Source organism: Ochlerotatus camptorhynchus, unplaced genomic scaffold (genome assembly GCF_037179485.1).
Source record: "Ochlerotatus camptorhynchus isolate MF236.1 unplaced genomic scaffold, CSIRO-AGI_Acam_v1.1 ptg000308l, whole genome shotgun sequence".
NCBI lineage: Eukaryota > Metazoa > Arthropoda > Insecta > Diptera > Culicidae > Ochlerotatus > Ochlerotatus camptorhynchus.
In genome coordinates, this window is record NW_027040796.1 from 1,913,263 (window position 1) to 1,932,754 (window position 19,492).

The window sequence follows — 19,492 nt, forward strand, 5'->3', positions numbered from 1 at the left end:
AATTTTTAAGGAAATTCCGAGGATAATTTCAAGCTCATTTTGGAGGAAAATTCAGAGGAAATTCTTCTGAAACTTTAGGGAAATTTTTGTTCCAAGGTGTTCTGAGAAAAAGGTCTAAAATATTCCGAGAAGAACCTCAAGGATATTGAATTCTTAGGACAGTTCTAAAATATTTCTGGGTAGAGTTCAAAGAAAATTCTGCGGATAATTTGTAGTGCATCCTGCAGATAGTTCCAAGATAATTTCGAAAAGAATACCGAGAAAATCAAATTTGGAGTGAAATTCCAAAGGGATTTACGCAAAATTCAAAGCGAATTCCGGGAAAAATTTCTGAAACTCTAAACGAATTTCAGTTTTAAGGTGTTGTGTGAAAAAAACATGAAGAGTTCTAAATATAATTCCAGTGGACTGGAGAAGAATTTCAAAGGAGCTCTTAGGAGAGTTCTGAAAAAATCCGAGAAGAACCTTAAGGATATTGACAGTTCCAAAGGATTTCTGGGGAGTATTCCAAGAAAATTCTGCGGATAATTTCTAGTGAATCCTGCAGATAGTTCCAAGATAATTCCGAAAAGAATACCGAGAAAAATTAGATTTTGAGTGAAATTCCAAAGATATTTTGAGTAAAATTTCAAGTACCGATAATGTCTAGCTCATTCCGGGAATAATTTCTGGACAATACTGAGGAAATTCTTCTGAAACTCTAAGGGAATTTCAGTTCCAAGGTGTTCTGAGTAAAAGTCAAGAAGAGTTCTAAAACTAATTCCAGAGGACTTCTGAGAAGAATTTCAAAAGAGCTCATTGAGCTATAAAAATTTCGAAAAGAACCTCAAGGTATTCTGAGAATGGAGTTTTTCGCAACTGTACAAAGGTTGAAGATACTTTTGGATTCCCTAGTTGAAATTTGGGTATAATTCTGCTATTTATTAATTTTATCTAGATGAATTCGTCATTAAGACGGTACTAATGGATATTTTTGGTCGCTATTGAAAATTTAGTCTATTGCTAAATATATCTATGGGCCCAAATTAGGGACATTAAGACCGACATTACATTCATTTCCCGTATATTGATAATGATCGGCCGACGGAAACATTCATGGGTGTGAGACGGGTGTTGAAAACAGACGCGACGACCATCTTCAATACCATTGCTGAAGTGCTGAAATCTAACATAGAGGAAATTGATGTAATGTCGGTCTAAATGCCCCTAATTTGGGCCCATACATAAATCTTCAATAGCGGCCAAAAATTTCCATTAGTATCGTCCCAATGACGCGTCCATCTAGATAAAATTGATAAATAGCAGAATTTTAGCGATGGGCCCAATGTTAGATCCATAGGCCAATATTAGAGCCATTTCCCCTACCATGTATTTTTAAGGCACCATAGGGGGTGCAATTTCAAAAACCAAAGTCGGTCGTGGCATGAAAGTGGTCTGATTTTGATCCAGAGATGATGGATTTTAATTCCTAATACGCCAATCGATAGGAAATTTTTCTACGATTTTTTTTTTTAAATTAAGACTATCAATTTTCAAAAGGTCACTATTGAAAATGGCAAAATATGCAACTGTTGCTAAAAAATTATCATCGATTCTTCCCGAATTTTCTTAATAAGAAGGGCTTAAAATTTGCATCAAAAAGCATAAACGTAGGTACCGTCCGGTATTCTAAGATTCTGTGATTGACGTGTTTTCCCTAACACAGATTTAATTTCCGAATACCAAAATTAATGGGCAGTTACAATACAAGTTTTTACAATTGTAGTGCAAAGTAAGTGATATTTGAGAAATTATTTGTACACAGTACAAGTGCGGATCACGTATGCGCACAAAGGAACTGCAAGCGGACAAACCTCCGAAGAAGCAGTCGAAAACTGATGCTGAAAGAAATCGATGTTACCGAGACAGGATCAGAACGGCTAGAAACAACATTGCTTTATCTACTGGTTGGGATGCTGGAGAAGGGTCTTCAAGACAAGGTACACGCTTTTTCAAAACTTCCCAAATTTGGGTAGAATCCACTCAGACCGGTCAAAACTGAACCTACCCAAAAATGGGTTATCTATGTCGGGAGTCACAAGTTTTAGAGTACTGGCTTGAGACATTCCTTGATTCTAGTAAATTAAATATATTGGACGGTGATTTTAATATTAATTGGCGTGATAACCATAATTCGAATCATTTGAAGCGTTTAGCTGAGTTTTTTTTTATTTAAAGCAAACGGTAAATGAGTATACGCGTATTTTCAGGCACAGTAGAACTTTTATTGGCCACGTTTATTCCAATTTTGATTCCATCGGATACTGATTTGAAAATAACCGATCATGAGACCTTAGTGATTAATGTCTTAGACCATGTTAACGATAACGATAATTTTGTAAAATTGAAGTGCTGGAGGAAATATTCGAAGCAAGCTGTTTCAAATCTTGTTGAGAGAAGCCTGGATTTTCCATTCGCGGCCGGTAACTTAGATGAATCTACAGCTGTTCTTAATGACGCTTTGAAAACGTGTACCAATCAACTAGTTAAGCAAAAGTTTGTTTCTTTGAAGAACTCAAACAGCTGGTACAATTTGGATCTTTTGCGTCTTAAACGGAAAAGGGACAAATGGTACAAAAAGTTTTGTAGATCTAATAATGACAATCATTGGACTAGGTACACAATCGCGCGTAATAAGTATTCACAATCGATAAAGAAAACTCGTTGTGAATATGTTCAAAGGAAGATTGATCAGCATCAAAACAACAGCAAAGAGTTATGGAAAATTTTGAAATCTTTATTAAAACCTAGTGATTGCAAATCGCGGTCCATAACTTTTAATGGCACATAAGATTATTTATTACTAATGATTATTTTGTCGACAGTGTTTCATTGATTAATCAATCAATTCACCCAATTACATAAGATGAACTTAGAGTCATTTATTTTTCATTAGTAAAATTGGCTGGAGTAGACAATGTTAATGCTAGAGTCATTCAAGATTGCTTTCATGCCATCGGCCACATCTTGCTGGACCTTATTAATGGATCATTGCAAACTGAAAATGTGCCACAAATTTGGAAGGAATCCGTAGTGTTCCCTAATTAAAAAAGTTGCTGGAACGATTAAAGCCGAAGAGTTTCGTCCCATCAACATGTTTCACAGATTTGAGAAAATTTTAGAACTTGTTATCAAAGGCCAGCTGTTAGAGTATTTATATAGTAATAGTTTGTTGATATCGGAACAATCGGAATATCATTCTAGTAAAACCGCTTTGAATTTGGTATTAGCGAAGTGGAAAAATAACTTGGAGTGTAAAGATACGATTGTTGCTTTTTTTGCTTTGGAATTACGAGTACTGCATATAAATGGTTTGAAAGCTATTTGTCTGACAGAACTCAACTGTTTTTAATGATTCTGTTTGCAGTCCCGTGGGGAATAACCTTGGAGTGCCCACGGGAAGTGTATTAGGACCCCTGTTATGTATTATGTATATTAATGACATGAGACGTGTTTTACGATTTTGCGATATTAATCGTTTTGCAGATGATACTGTGTTATTCGTTGCAGCTAAGGATTTAGATGATGCAGTTTTACACTTTAATGAAGATTTGCGTTATTTAAGTAGACGTTGCGCGTTGCCTGTGAGCAGCGACCATTACTGGTGATTGTTGTTTGCCATGGCTCTACCTCTCACTGCGTGACAAAACGTATTGTCAGCGATAGTCGGTTGATGCGTTGACGAGTGTCGAGTGAGTGTCATGATATTTTGCATCACTGAGCAAACTTTCTGTTTGCTTGATTTTAACTTAGTGGATTTCAGAAAATATGAGCATGGCGGGCATTAAGTGATCAGATGACAGCCCTGCCTAGAACCCACCATCAAGCAAATCCTCTTTTTTCAAAGCAATTTCAACAATAAGTAACAATGATTCCGCTTGGTTTCGAACAGACGGTTGCCTTTTGCCACTTCTTGGTCCAGCGTTGTTCGGCATGATTCTAGCTACCGCCTTGATGACCTTCGCAAGCAGTGCTGTCATGGTAAATTTAGCACTGGTTACTCACTGATTTTTTTTATGTATCCGCCCACCTCAAATTCATGCGCCCCTATAATATTGTAATATTGGTATGTACACTAGGGTGGATCTAGTTTGTATGGCGGATCACAACCCATTGCTCCCTAATGCTCTTTAGATCTCTATTGAGGTTCCCAAAAACTGTGCCTTTAATTTTTACTTTTGGCCTAGTGCTCCACGAGTATCTAAAGGAGTTTATATGAGTGTTGCGGGAGACGTTACGACCGTTAGCGGTATGGAGGAATCTACCGTAGGGATGCTGGATCAGATTTGATTAATGATAACTACTGTGGTGTGATTGATGATAAGACAGAATGTCATGGAAAGTAGAAGAGAGAAAAAACTGTGATTGTATGCAGGCAGTCAGCAGAATTATTCTTTGCTATTCAAAAAGTTAAGATTAATGTGAATTGAAACTAAAATGAAAGTGTTAGCCTATCCTAATAGTAGTTGAAGTGCTGAATTTAACATTGCGTAAGTTAAAAAATGAATAAAATTAATATTTCCTACTAAATACTTAAGGTGACATAAACATTACAATTTTAGGTTAGTCATTCATGCATTGTTTATATTGAATTAACACTAAAACTTACTGCTACGCTACGATCTGTGAGTAAATCTAAAACCTTATTGCCTAGCTTAATACTAAGATATTAAAAACAACTTATTCTAGGTAAAGTGACTAAGAAAGAGTGCAGGGACGGCGCAGAAGCTCCCGGTGTCAAAGAGTTGTGAGTTTCAATATTAATAGAATTAACTACATGCCACTGACCGTATCGTACGTGACTCTTTGATCCAGTCCCAGGAGGAAGCTTACCTGATGGCCGTTGGAACCTTTCGACTATTGCTCGTTTAAATGTATCGTTCAAAATACAGATCTGGAAATGACTACCGTGTTATATGTATAGTTTTCACCGACTTGGATCTTGATCCTGTGATAATGACTACGAACATTTAAGCTGATGGGAGCTGAATCGGAACTTGTGGCATCCAGAGAGCTGAGTCTCATAGCTTCCGTAGCATTATAGACCGCAGAAATGAACAACATTCCCATGGATTTCTCCCCATACCATGCCCTTCTACTTAAAGCTCATAAAGGTCGCCAAGTTGGCCAAGTTCAAATCGAAAAATCGGTTCAGAACAAAATTAGGAACGGTTATTAAAATTGACTATGATAACATTCAATTCACCTGATATTTTTCTTACAGACGCTTACTTTGAACATTCCCATGTGAACATGTGGTTTCGTTTGAAGAAAATGTATTATTTCACCCTAAAGAAATCAATAGAATTGGAACCATTGAGTTGGAAAGCTTACAAAGTACTCCTCGCAAAAATTAGAAAAAAATGTACCCCTGTTCCATTTGTCATGTTGTTCCAATACCTAATGCATTGATTGTCACACATTATTAACACCCCCTAATAACGTGACGTACCTAATGGATGCTCCCTTAGAGGCTTGAACTACACACTTAGAAAAATTAATGTAAATTTAGGTGCTCAGCTAAATCAAACGTACTTTCGAACTTTTCAGTCTCGGAGCACTTAATTTTACATGATACGTTAGTTTACTTCTCATCCTTTATGTTAAAGATGGATTCCGTCACGTGTAAGATTAGGTTTTTCTAAGTGTGTAGCTTCTAGTGGATAGTTACAATGATTTTACGCCACAGATTATAAAAAATGTGGCGATATTGGGGGATGCTCATTAAATGGGTTAATGAGCTGAACGATAACCTTACAAAAATGCTCCATTTTTCATTTTTCATTTTATTGTTTAAAAAACCAGATTGTTATTTTCAAATTATTGTTATTTATAGATTCGGTGGTTCGGTAAAGTATGATTAGTCTGTTAAATTTTTAGTAGTCTTGAGAATACACAGTTTCATTGTGTTCAGCTTTTATTTCATAATACACACAGTCAACAACAACATACATTCTTCCACAAATATGCAACACTTCCATATGATGAACACACTAGAATGACTGTACAGTAATTAAATCAGGCGTAACATTTGATAACGGCACAAAAGCTTTTGTAAACAAACACTCTAAGGCCCTTTGCACGCGAATCGAAGTGCGCCCAAGCAAACCAACAACATCATCGGGTAGGGGCCTCTCTCACCTTTCCGAAAGTGGTATTGGTTTGCGTGGGCGTACTTTGGTTCGCGTGCAAAGGACCCTACAAAGTTTGTTTACAAAGGCATTTGTGCCGTTATCAAATGTTACGCCTGAAATGTTCTTTAATTGTAGGGGACAGTACACATTTAAAGCTCTTTGGTTCCACAATCATCTTCTAGGATACTGATGTTGGAGAAAACGGATCAAAAAGACTTGGTGTACATCATTTTCACATTTCAAATCACTGAAAAACATACATTTTGTTATATCTTTTCGTAGGCAGATTTGAAATACGTACTCCTTACAATGAATTCACACTTCATTTCAAATAAACTTATTTTATACTCTAAAAAAATGATCAGATCACACGACTAAAATTATCGAACTGATCAGCAAAGCAAAAAACAACAAACACAGCAATAGCAACCGGTAAAAAAACAAACGTTACTACGATGAAAATAAAACCTGGAATTAAAATAATTAAAAAAATACTTAGCAATACTTACGAGAATTTAAAAATATTTAATAAATATCGGAACTAAAGTTTAGAGTGGGATGCCCCTAGGAGCAGGCTGTGTGTGTGATCGAACCTGACGTTTGTTTTTTCCGTGGAGTTTTTTAATTTAATGTAAAATCGGTTGCTGGTCTGGCCAAAACCAGGCCCAGGAGACAATTTCTAGTTCCTCAGTAAGTTCACTAAGACAGAAGAAGCCCTGCGAGAGCTGCATCTTATTGTATCTAGTTCTACGTCCCTGTTATTTCCTGCTGAGATGCTATTCCGAAGACAAGTAGAACCTCCATGAGGCGTTCCATCATTAGTTCCATCATTCGTTGAGTCGCAGCGTTGAACCTGACTATTGGCCACGAAAAGACGTGTCGATGCACATCAAAAATCGACTATATACATCCAAACATTTGATTATCTCAAATCGACGGAAGACGTTCCGAGCAACTACCATAAACCGGACTAGTTCATGTTGATCTTCGTCAAGCTTCGTCTAACATTTGGACTTCTACATCAACACATGTCAGGCAGCTTTCAGGTTCAATTGGCTAAACTTGGTGAGTTCCTTTTGGTAAATTTTGTAAATCTTAAAACCCCAGTAACGTTGAGAGATCACCTTTTTGTGACGCGTTACTGGTATAAGATCTACCACCGAACCCTAGTCGTGACAACTTCAAACTAGGGAATCAGGGTTTTCCAGTAATCAAAGGACCACATTTTAGTCCTTATTACTTTTTTTGACTTGATAATAGTGACCAGACTCGGGTAGTGACCACCGCGTTATGCATTTCTATATTGTATATTTCAAATCAAAAATATAGTTTATGTTCATAGAGTTTACATAATCCTTTTCCCTTTGTCCTTCTCCTTTTCCTTTCCCTCTTCTCTTTTCATAAAGCGAGTAATGGCGCTATATCCATAAGCCATAAAAGGCTAGGACAAGAGTTAGTACTCATGTCCCAACCGTCAGAATAAAATGGAGCATCACTTAATCTTTCTAGCTTTGATACTTCCAACAACCAACCAATAAATACCAAAATCGGAACGTACGGTACGAGATGTCCAAGTTTCATCCATTTATTGAATTCTGAAGCATCGTGTTTAAATCTTCGATTCAAACAGGTCCGATGATTAATTCTGAATCATCTTGCCCCTTAAATGTTGCACAGTAGGCCTGGCCGTTTTGATATGTGTGACGCATCTTTGATGTGAAACATATATCAAATTCGAAGTGTGGCACGGAGTCCCATCTTGTTGAAATACAACATTTGGCTTCGAACCGTACTGTTCTTTGATCCACGGAAGAACATACTTACTTAAAATCCCGATGTAGACCTCCGTGTTGACCTTGTCGCCTTCTGGAATGAACACCGGGTCCATTTTTTGCCATCGGAAGCAACCAATCCAAGCACCATAACGCTAGCAGGATGCTTGGTCAGATGCACGTTCTTGTGCTCGTCGGCCACGTCTTTTACCGGAAGAGAACTAATATACCGGTCGGTTCTGGAATTTGATACGGGATCGACGGTAAACATGCTCTCGTCTGTGAACAGGATTACCGGATTTTTTCACTTAAGGAAGTTCAAGATTTTCTTGCATCGTTCAACTTGTAGCTCCCGGATGCGGTTGGTAATCATGTGAGTTTTTTTCCGTGCCCTCGACTTCACTCCGCAATCTTCCTTTACGATCTTCACTGATCCCGTGTTCCTTTGCCATTTTGCTTATTGAACGCACTGGATTCACCCGAATCTTCCTTGTGATAGCAGCGATAACCCTCGGAACTCGAGCTGACCTCGGACGACCTGTGGCCACCTTCGCAGATAGTTGTCCTTCCTTTCTCGGTCTAAAACCCTTTTGACGATGCACCGGGACACTCCCACGGCGATTGAAATTTCTTTTTGCGACATTTGCGCATGGGACAAATCACGAATACGCTGCCACTTCGTCATGTTGCAACTGTCAAACTAAGTAAATCATTTTCTTTTATACGAGCATTGTATGCACAGGTGAAACGGGAACCTTATTTGTACGATGGTGCAAACATTATCACGCATACGGTATATATTCGTGATCCAAGGGGTTGGTCACTCTACACAGTGTGTCAAAATCAAACTTGGGCACACCCGGGTGCAGTCATTGGAGCTATTTGGCACCCATGGTTACAATTTTTTATGATCTTTAAAGCTACTGGCAACACTGAAATTTTTCTGCGCCTGCGCAGTTTGCATGTGTCAAAATTTGCTATTGATGTTGCCGCAATATAATCAAATTATTTTCAAAACACAACCGTGAATCTCAACAAAGTCTCACCATGGATTCTCACAATCGCTACACCCGTGACGGCAGTTGCATTCACATTTCCTTCTAAACGAAGAACTGCTGACAGCGGTATCTTGACCTGACCGAGGTTTCAGACCATGGCTACACGAACTAGCGATGCAGGTCCCACGACTGCGGCTGCTTCCAATGCTGCTGCTGGTCCGTCTTTTCTGAGGACTTTTGGAGGAGACGGACCGCAGAAGGAACAGCAGCAGCATTGGAAGCAGCCGCAGCCGTGGGAGCTGCATCGCTAATTCGTGTAGCCGTGGCCGACGCTGGAAATCTTGGGCCGGTCACGACAAACGGTGCTTGGGTTTTAATCGGAAAGTCAACAATCAAACAAAAACTATACCATCCGACCACGCACCGTTCATAGACTTGGAGGAGGAAAAGCACAGCTTCATAATGAACGGGAATTTTGTGCCTTTGTGATCGATCGCGCTGTGGTTGCACTTCATGATGGCGTACACCGCCAGGTCTTCACTCGGGAACTCGATCAATCCGAAGGAGGAACGTTCCGATTTCAGCGGGAATATTCGCACTTGCGACGGGTGGCAGTCCTTGGTGGTGAATGCAGTCAGAAGCAGATCCTCGGACATACCGGGTGGGGTATTGAAGAAGTGGAGAAACTTGCTCGGGAATGGAAGCGATTGTTCTTGGAGGTGCTGTACACCTTGAAGATGATCGAATTGTCCGGCATATAGTTCTACTTGGAAAATGCTCTTTGAATTTTGCTACCATCATTTCCATTAATTCAATGTTGTTCAAGTGTCTTCCATCTGGACCATGGCGGTACTGAGTCCGTAGACCATCATCACTGCGCCCTGTTGCTGTGCCGGTTGAATGAAGTTGGATGGTCCGTTTCGGGTCATCGGGTCGGCCCTTCGTCAGTCCGACGTGTGGTCCGGCCGATGTTGGTTTCCAGTTTTCCAACGGATGATACTCGGGCGGTAAAAAAATCGGTGCAAATATGTTTCCTTCGCCGGCTCCCAGAAGGGCTGGTTGACTAATGATTGACGTTCGTTGTGCGGGGTCGGCCTTCCGCCGGAAGGATCGTGTAGCAACGGAGCTCGTCAGTTGCAGGCATCCTTGAAGATGGATGCAGCCAGTGTGTAGTCCCAACTGGAGTCCGTGTCGTTTTTGAAAACATTGAAAAACAAAAACAAGAGCTGTTCAAATACCGGGTTGCCAAACAAGACATTATTCACAAGCAAAAAAAAAAATAAGTTCAATGACTTCTTGGCACTGCCTGTACAGCTGCGGCACACTGAGGTACACTGAGAAAAATATTGGCACAAAATAAGTGTGTAGAGTGACCACCCCTTGTCGTGATCTTAAATTAGGCGATATCAGCGCCGGCCACGTCCACGCTGGTCAAGGAAAAAATGGGTAGGAATCCTGTATTTTACGATCGCTTATGGCCACCACAATCTGGCTGAGTTTCTGGTAGGGAACATAAGATTTGAAGTTTGGCTTGTGTCGTTTAACGTGTAAACGATCAAATTTGAACGTTTGCACGTCGAACGACACAACCCAAACGTCAAATCATATGTTCCCTACCAAAACCTCAGCCAGATTGTGGCGGCCATAAGTGCTCGTAAAATGCTGGATATTTTTACGTAGTGCTCGCTTAATGAAATCCGAGAAATCCTCTGCACTTCTACGAGAAATCACTGGGATGTTTGATAAAAGGGTTGGGATTGTAGAAGGATTCGTTTTGGTAAACGATATGCTGAACTGATATTCTAAACATTCAAAAGCTTGGGTTTGAAGCCACGATCTTCTGCTCAGTAAGCAAAATCGGTCGCCACTAGGCCACCGAGCTCCTTGTATCACAACATAATTACGATCAAGCTCCCGGTCAGCTTGCTGTCATTAGATTTCAATCCTGGTGGCGACCTCACCGACAACAACAACAAGTGCTCTAGAGAAGGATTTGATATGGATTTCCGATCAACACTTCTTTCGTAAAAAGCGAATATTGTATATTTTGCGTATTCATTCCTCCGACCCAATTTCAATTCGGTTTTACGTTTTTTCTCATATTAAGATAAAATCTAATTTCCGAAAATAATAATTACGATCATGTCCCGATGGCGCTGACAATTATTGCTCTTGATAAGGATTTGATATGCATTTCTGATGAAAACACTTTTCTTATAACTCGAATATTAATTGTTTTACGTATTTGTTCCAACCGAATACCATTACGTTCTATTTCATCCTAAGAAAGATAGCCGATTTAAACTAAACCTATGTACAGTATGATTCCGATTTTATCAACACGTACATTTTGACTTCTTAGTCTTCCACAAATTAAATCTTAAATTGGGAATTATGTTCGTTTTACGGACTGTCGGAGTTTAGGGGGATGATGGAGAGTGACTACAGTATTTTTTTTTATTATTTGTATGAACGACTGTCTTCATAGCGGGAGCTTTGTATACCTTTGCTCGTAAACCTTTCAGGTTTTACCGAAAAATTAAGTTAATGTTATAAACAATATGTCTAATGTTTATTCAAACTCCAAAAACAATAATTCCAACCTGTTCACCTGACCAAGCTTTGCCCAAGACAGCAACCTTCTATCTAATCGAGCTGTCAGCTAAATACAAACAAAAAGAAGCCAAATGACACACTAACGCCATCTGAAATAATATGCACTGAACTCTCCACCATCACCGCCGACGAGAGCTACTTTCTATCTGGTCGGGAATTTCAATTGGTATGAGTCAAGTAAAGTCAGCCTGCCGAAAGGGTAGTTACCAATTAGAAATGTGTGCTCTCTGCCGCTTCAAGCCGTAGTCCCGCGCGTCAAAACAAAATCTACTAGCCAACGAACCGGCTCCGCACAGTAGCATAAATCGACTTGTTTTGAAATCAAACTCATCATTTGTGTTCCAGCATTCAGAATGGGCCGAGTCTTTGCGTTATCTCTTGCACTGCTGCGGCTGCTACTGCTCGTGACTACTGCCACTGCCGAAGATGATGCCGATCTGGATGTTTCCATCGATAGCTTGCTCACAACTGTACCTCCAGCTGCAGTAGGCTCACAGGTAAGGACAGTCATTTCATCAACTTCCATGCTGTATTACAATTTAATATATCCTCCAGGGATCCTGTCAGCAAGGTCAACGATGTGTCCAGAAATATCTCTGCACGAATGATTCTACAAGTGGAGCAGGACTTATTGACATTCGCTTCAGTGAGAGCAATCCTTGTGTGGATTACTTGCTACAGTGCTGCTATGAAGAAGATATTGTAAGGTATTGTTTGGGATGAAAATGATCATTTTGTAAAGTCATTATTCCTTTGAAGATCGCCGAACTGCCGAGTGCTTCAACTGTCGAACCACCAAACGTGGATCACCCTGTCTGTGGAAAACGAAACACCATAGGAATTGGCTTCCGAATCACGGGAGCTAATAACAGTGAATCCGAGTACGGAGAATTCCCGTGGATGGTTGCGGTATTTAGACAAGTGCATGTCCTAGATCAGGTGGTAAACGTGTACCTTTGTGGTGGATCCTTAATTCATCCCGGTGTAGTACTGACTGCGGTTCATTGTGTTCAGCATCAAGCTCCTGATCAGTTGAGAATCCGTGCAGGCGAGTGGGATACTCAAACTGAGAATGAAATCCATCCTTATCAGGTAGGACTTCTCGGTATGTGTTTTCTCTGCTGGTACTAATTTTCTTTGGTTCATCATAGGATCGCCAAGTGGTTGAGATTGTTGCCCATCCAGACTTCCACAAAGGAGGACTGTTCAATGACATTGCGTTGATAGTTTTGGAAGCACCTGTCGTTCTTAGTGAAGTAGTTCAAACCGTTTGCTTGCCTCCACCGAATGAAAGATTCGATCTCCAGAGATGTTTCGTTTCCGGCTGGGGGAAGGACGTATTCGGCAAGACAGGCGCATATCAGGCCATATTGAAGAAAATCGATTTGCCTATCGTACCGCATTCCGAGTGTCAGGCCACGTTAAGGTTAATCCGTTCGCAGCCTAGATTTACCTTGCATGACAGCTTTGTCTGCGCCGGTGGAGAAGTTGGCAAAGATGCTTGTCAAGGCGACGGTGGATCCCCTCTCGTGTGTCCCATTCAGGGTTCCAACGAGTTCTACCATCAGGTTGGCATTGTCTCGTGGGGTGTTGGATGCGGTGGTGGAATCCCAGGGCTGTACGCGGATGTGTCTCTCTTCCGGCATTGGATCGATCAGGAAATGCAAAATCGAGTTTTGGACACCAGTAGCTATAGTGTTTCGTGATGCGATTACGACCTCTAATGTGTTCTTGTTTGATGCTACACGGTCGAATAATGTTACTCAGTGGCTGAGTGAAATTTTATTGCTAAGGGGCTGTTCATAAACTACGTAGACAGTTTAGGGGGGGGGGGGGGGTTGACAATTATCCACGGTCCTTACAAATTTTAAAAATTTTGTATGGACAATTGTCTACGCAGGGGGAGGGTGGGGTTAAGCATCTCAAAAACTTGTCTACGTAGTTTATGAACAGTCCCTAACTCTTTTTCTCTCCCATAAAAAGTGGGAAGATGAGTCCCCCAGTTTATAAAAAAAATCCTATGACTCACTCACTAAGTTAATCTCAAAGGTTGCGTTCATATTTTTTTTCCCAATCAAATCCCCGCTTTGATGACGGCCCGAGGTTATCAAAATGTAAACAAATAAATCATCTCACGATGTGTTTATTCACGTAGCTTTCTCTTCAGTGAAAAGGAACAATTGGAAGTCAAAACGGAGTCGTTGAGGTTGAGCAACCGGTTTTACGACTGATAACTGTTTTTTTTTCCATAGCTGGATATAGTGTAAGACTCTTTCAAAGATTAAAGAAACACGTCTGGTGCAGTTGGTAATTGGTAATTGCTTTTATAAACAATGACTTTAGCCGTCAATTTCTCGTGAATGAAATCTTACCTATCCAAAATAACAATGCTAGCTGGTAGAGGAGACATTCCTCTACCTGCTGGTGTTATTATTTTTCATTAGTGAGCTTTTATTCGCGAGAAATTGACGGCTAAAGCCATTGTTTACAAATGCAATTACGCCCCTTTGAAATGTTGGCACTGATTTGTTTATGAGGAAGGTCTCCGAAGAGAGCAAGAGAGTATTATGTTCTTTATAGTGTTAGTGTTCTACAGAGCGAACCGGTACATTACAATCCTCCATCCTGCGATGAAGAGAATCAATCAATATTACTTAGGACCTAATGCAATGTTCAGCTTGCCATTCTCTGCTATGACCCTAACTTGACTGGACTCACTATTTTTTTTTATCAAATACTGTTAATATTTGCTAACTTCTAAAGGGAAAGGCAGTGTTGACAATATCAAGCTGCATTAAATGTCAAAATATTACTTCAAGCAACTTATCCATGACAAACAAATCCAGACAAATCTAAGACCCATAACGCCGAAAACTTGGACCGGAACACCATCGAGCCAAACTCCGACGACGACAGTATCTTCCTCTACCAACTCGTCGCATAATCAACTTTCGATACCCGGAAAACAATGTATTCATTCGTAATTTATATTAATAAGATTCCGTTCTGCCCTGTACTTGCGAGTAAGAATTTGCATCATCCTGAGCGAGAGCATGTAGTAGTTGCAATTCAAATCACTACACATTTGCAAGATCACGCACAAATGAGAAAAGTTTGACGGTTCCGTTCGAAACTTCACCGCCGCCGTCGCGCCGTCGTTGTTCAACATTCAATGAGAAATTGAGACGACAATGATGACGAGGGCAGGACAGTTTCCCATCATCCTGTCGAAACTCCGAGTTCCCTGCCCGGAGAACACTCGCGACTATGGATTGATTTGCATTTTGTTTTGCATCCCTGTGGAAGGATATGCCCCTCCTCGAAGGAACCGGCATGCCGTTACAGTTCATTAAAGTTTCGCCACGACGACGACGACGACGACGACGGTGGTGGTTGTTGCTTGGAAATGACTTTTGCTGTGTAAATGATGCTTCCGGATTATGGGTTTGCAATTCAGGACACGTTAGTGTGGTTCGCGACATCCTCATCGCAGCCGTAATTCGTTTTCGTCGGACGGGAAGTCTAAATCTACGCGACTGTCATAAAGTCTATGTCATCAAAACGGGTGATGGTTTCGGTAATAAAACAAAATCAGGTTGTTGAACAAGTACAGTGTCATCAAAGATGCATTACATGGCGCGTTCGCAGGGGAGGCATCCTTTTTTTCAGGATTAATGACTTGTTAGCCAGTCCGAGAGATAATTGCTGTGCTGTTAATTCGCTGGGGAATCGAGGTTAGAAGCGATTTTCATAAGTTATTCAAGAAGTCGTCAAAGTTGTCACATTCTCTACCATCGTTTCTTCGTTGCATAAGAAAATGTTCTTCATCGAAAGCGATAAGAATATTGCTCTTTCATTGCTTCCCATTGCACTTAATGGGACAGAGTACCAGCCAGCGTCGTGCACAACAATCTCGACCAAGTGAGTAAAAGGACATTATTTTCTATGTATTCTGTTTGTTTGTACGCGAATGGTTGTGCATTCGAATGGCACATTTCCAGCACAGCAGCTGCAGTAGAATTCGCTCTATGTCGAATTTCAAATCGAACTTTGTTTCTAGGATTATTTTAATAATAATTTCTCCTACATACATTTCAAATTAAGCTCAATCAAACGACCATTCAGAGGTCGTAAAATACTCATCCAATTATAGCGATTGACTCGATTGACGCTCATCTGAATAATCACCGCTTTCGTATCAAACAAAGCGTCGGCCCGTACGTGCCGCTTCTATAAATACGAATCAGACAGGCGACAAGCAGCCACAGGCTAGCATCAACACACTACAAAGCGCAGTCGCACTGCCACCTCATTGCAACCGCTGTAATAAGAAATGATAACAAGGTGGAGCAGACCAGTAGCAAACGATTGCAACCTCCCTCCAATCCAAACACTGCACAGTACAAAAATGCCTTCTCGGAGAGCAATTGGCACGAAGTCAGAATGGCCGAGCGGTCTAAGGCGCCAGATTTAAGCTCTGGTTCCCGTAAGGGAGCGTGGGTTCGAACCCCACTTCTGACAACATCCTGATAATCTTTTTGCTAAGAGCTACGACGGCAAATCGACGAACGCTGGAGATACGGTGGTGCAGCAGAGTCGTGGCTGATCTTTGCACAAAGCAATGAATAGGTACGTGTGTAGAGTCGTGTAGACTGGAACGATGCCATTGATGTATGGATGTGTTATGAAGGGAGGGTTCATGATGCGTTTAACATTGAGAGAGGCTTGTTTATTTTGTGTGAGTATGGTTTGGAGAGAGAACATGTGGCTTTTTTATTGAATGCATACGAGGTGTTCATTGAAATCTAGCTTAATTCATTTCACAAGCAGCAGTGAGAGAAGTGCGTGCCGGTATTCGTGATTTTGTATTGTATACAATGCTACTTTTAGCCACATATACTATGAGTGCAATGGATGAATATGCTCAGTTTGCACGTGGAAAACGATGATGGTGAATCATAAACAAATCATTATTTACCAGACCGGTGCCGGTGTCAAACATTACGAACATCAGACAGAAGCGAAAACTGGAAAGGTAGGTATAAGCCATTTTGATATGGACAATCGAGTAACGAACATTAACGAAACATTGGAAAAACACATGCGGGGAAACAAGGGAATTTTTACAGAAAAAAGTGAGACGTTATATTTAAGACACGACCGTAGATTTGACGTAGGATTACGAAAGGTAGTTTTGATGTCACAGCAAAAGTATAGTAAGTATTAAATTGATTTCTTAATTCGTTATCAGTGAAAAAGTTCGATAGGTTGAAATTCGGAAGCAATTTGAGAGTTCCGTTTTTGAGGTGCTCTGTAGATGTCCATGTAGTACAAGCCAATCCTGGACGACATATCTTGGCTGCAAGCTCTTACTCTTTAGCTAACTCTTTTATCAGTCATTTGTGGTCCATCCTAACCTTGACGGTTATTGCGGTATCATCTGCGAACAGGAGGATCACGCAACCGTCTCCGAGGGAAGGAATGTCAGAAGTGTAGATGCTGTAAAGCAAAGCGCGCAACAGATTTCCTTGCGGAACACCTGCTGGGATGGAGAACGTGTTTGAAAGGCAGTCGTTCAACGATACCTTAAACGACCTTTGCTGAAGGTAGTTACGGGTGATTTTAAAAAGATGCAAAGGAAAGTTGAAGCTACAAAGCTTCTATACAAGCCAGACATTGTCAAACGCTTTCTCAACGTCTAACAATGCCAGAGCTGTGGACTTGGATACAGCCTTGTTACCCGTACTAGCTGATGATTTGTGGAGTGCACCTTCCTGAACCCGAACTGTTCCGGTAGGAGAATGTTGTGCTCCTCAACAAACTTGAGCAAACGATTGTGAATAAGTTTCTCGAACAATTTGCTCAGCGCTGAAAGGAGGCTGATTGGTCTATAGCTTGAAGCTAGCGTTGGGTCCTTCCCGGGTTTGCGAATAGGTATGATTTTCGCTGTCTTCAAGATACTTGGAACGTAGTGCAGTTCCAAGCATCTGTTGAAGACAGCAGAGAGTGAACCTTCATGCTGAGATTTTTCAACACTAGGTTGAATATTCCGTCGAACCCGGGGGCCTTCATATTTTTGGTGCATTTCAGCGCTGAGCAAATCTGTTCCACTGTGATTCTATCCTCCGGAGGAATGGCACAAGGCGAGAAATCAAGGTTGAGTACGCATTGCTCAACCTAAACGTCGAGTGGACTTTGCATGTTGGAGCCAAGCAAGTGCGATTTGGCAATATGCTCACCAATCGCATTTGTTTTCTCCTGAGGGGTGATTATGAGCCGATCGTCATCATTTTCATCTTTGAGTGGTGGAATGGGTTTGGGGTGCGTCTTTAGGACCTTGGCAACTTTCCAGAATGGTCGGAAGCGGTCGTCCAGATTCTGGACGAGCCACCCGAAACTTTCGGTCCGGAGTGAGACCATTCTGGAAGCAATCTCCTTGTTCAGATAGGCCATTTCACGCTTTTTGCCCAGATCTCTAGTCCTCTGAAACTGGCGTCTACGAACATTTCTCTGCAATAAACTTACCACACACAGAAACTCGTCGGACGCACGCCTCGTCAGCAACGGTTATGGCTTGATGGAGTCCCTCCAACGCTCCGTCGATGTCCTCCATGCTGTCAAGCGGCGGGTTGTCGATGCTGTGTCTGTCTACCACGCGGGCCCAGTTTACGCGATGGTAGTCCTTGTGCAGGATTGGAGCAGGGTCCACGTTGTAGCCCAGTTCAGCCACCACCGGTTGGTGGTCGGAGCTGAGTTTCTTCAAGGCTACCGGCTTGAACAAGCCTGTGAGTGGTCGAACAGCAGACGATCCTTCTGGTTCTGCTGATAGTTCCGTCAGGCCAGGCGTTTAGATCTCCTCCAACTACGAAGCGGGAACCGGTACGGGTGATGGTGGACAGAGGTGCGGATATGTGACAGACTGTGGGACTGATCCCTTTCTTGACGACGACCGCAACACCACCCCCTCCTAGGGCTGGTGTGGTCAAGCCGAATAATGTTGTGGCCAGGCAACCAGAAGCTGTCGCCGGACTTTAGATCGGTCTCGGTTAGAAGGCCCACGTCGATGCTGTGTTTGCGGAGTAAGTCGGCAAGCTCAATCTGTTGCTTTTTGATGCAAATTTTAAGCCCCTTCTATTAAAAGAATCCAGCAAGATTATTTTTTGGCATAATTCTCTTAATAGGAGGGGTTTAAAATTTGCATCAAAAGGCATACAGATAAGTTCCGTCTGGCATGTGTGCTCAGTGCTCGGTATCAATATTCGGCGACTGTGTTAGGGAAACCACTTTTCCCATCACGGAAACGCCTCGTTTTCTGTTGATAAAATTACGCAGTTTCGTGCACAAAGCGCACGGAATTTTTAGTTTATTTAATAGATAATGAAAAAAAAAACAGCGAATACTGATCGGAGAATTTTTTTTGCTAATTTTTTCCGCTCTCGAGATATTTGCGATCAATCATATAAATTCAAGATTTTTTTTAGTAATGCGGTCAATTTTTTTTTTTTTTTTTGAAATTGCACCCGCAATATTCTACGTCACAAACATGACGGATTTAATTTTGAGGGCCAGAGGAGACTTGGCAAACGTAATCAGAAAACTGCGCCGACTTATAGCTGCAATAAGGCTACGCAATAAGGCGAGTTTCTGGTGGCCTTATTTGCTGTTTTGTTATGATTCTGCGTTCCGTTTCGCATCGTTCCATTTCGCTTTTCTCCATTCCATGTGCTAAATCACGTTTGAGAAATTTTTAATTTGTACATGGTAAACGAGAACGACCCAAAATTGAGTTAAGTTAACTCATAAATCACATAAAGTGCAGGAACTCAGCGATGAGTAAATTTGTCTCATGTTTTGCCAGGTTTTTCCATGTTTTTCCCAGGAAAAAAATCCCGAATATGAGAAAAATAAATATTGTATTCACTGAGTCTATTGG

General features: G+C 41.2%; 2 protein-coding genes and 1 non-coding gene across 7 annotated transcripts in view; 2 read left to right on the forward strand and 1 right to left on the reverse strand.

Moving 5' to 3' along the window:
- The window catches only part of LOC135707343 (matrix metalloproteinase-2-like), a 961,657-nt gene that overhangs the window by 735,118 nt on the left and 207,047 nt on the right, over positions 1-19,492 (reverse strand). The gene's annotated exons all lie outside the window — the stretch shown is intronic.
- Positions 11,817-13,581, forward strand: LOC135707368 (phenoloxidase-activating factor 2-like). 2 transcript variants are annotated; one of them, XR_010518224.1, is made up of 5 exons: positions 11,817-12,056; positions 12,115-12,261; positions 12,319-12,651; positions 12,711-13,333; positions 13,502-13,581. XR_010518224.1 is itself a non-coding variant. In XM_065229185.1 (4 exons), exons 1-4 carry the CDS (start codon positions 11,913-11,915, stop codon positions 13,263-13,265), a joined length of 1,179 nt encoding a protein of 392 aa, XP_065085257.1. In that variant the 5' UTR covers positions 11,817-11,912; the 3' UTR covers positions 13,266-13,344. The 2 variants fall into 2 exon arrangements, 1 of the variants encoding a protein (XP_065085257.1); XM_065229185.1 differs by lacking the exon at positions 13,502-13,581 and having other exon boundaries at positions 12,711-13,344.
- On the forward strand, positions 15,997-16,080 carry TRNAL-UAA (transfer RNA leucine (anticodon UAA)). Its single transcript has one exon. It is a non-coding gene; the product is annotated as a tRNA-Leu (tRNA).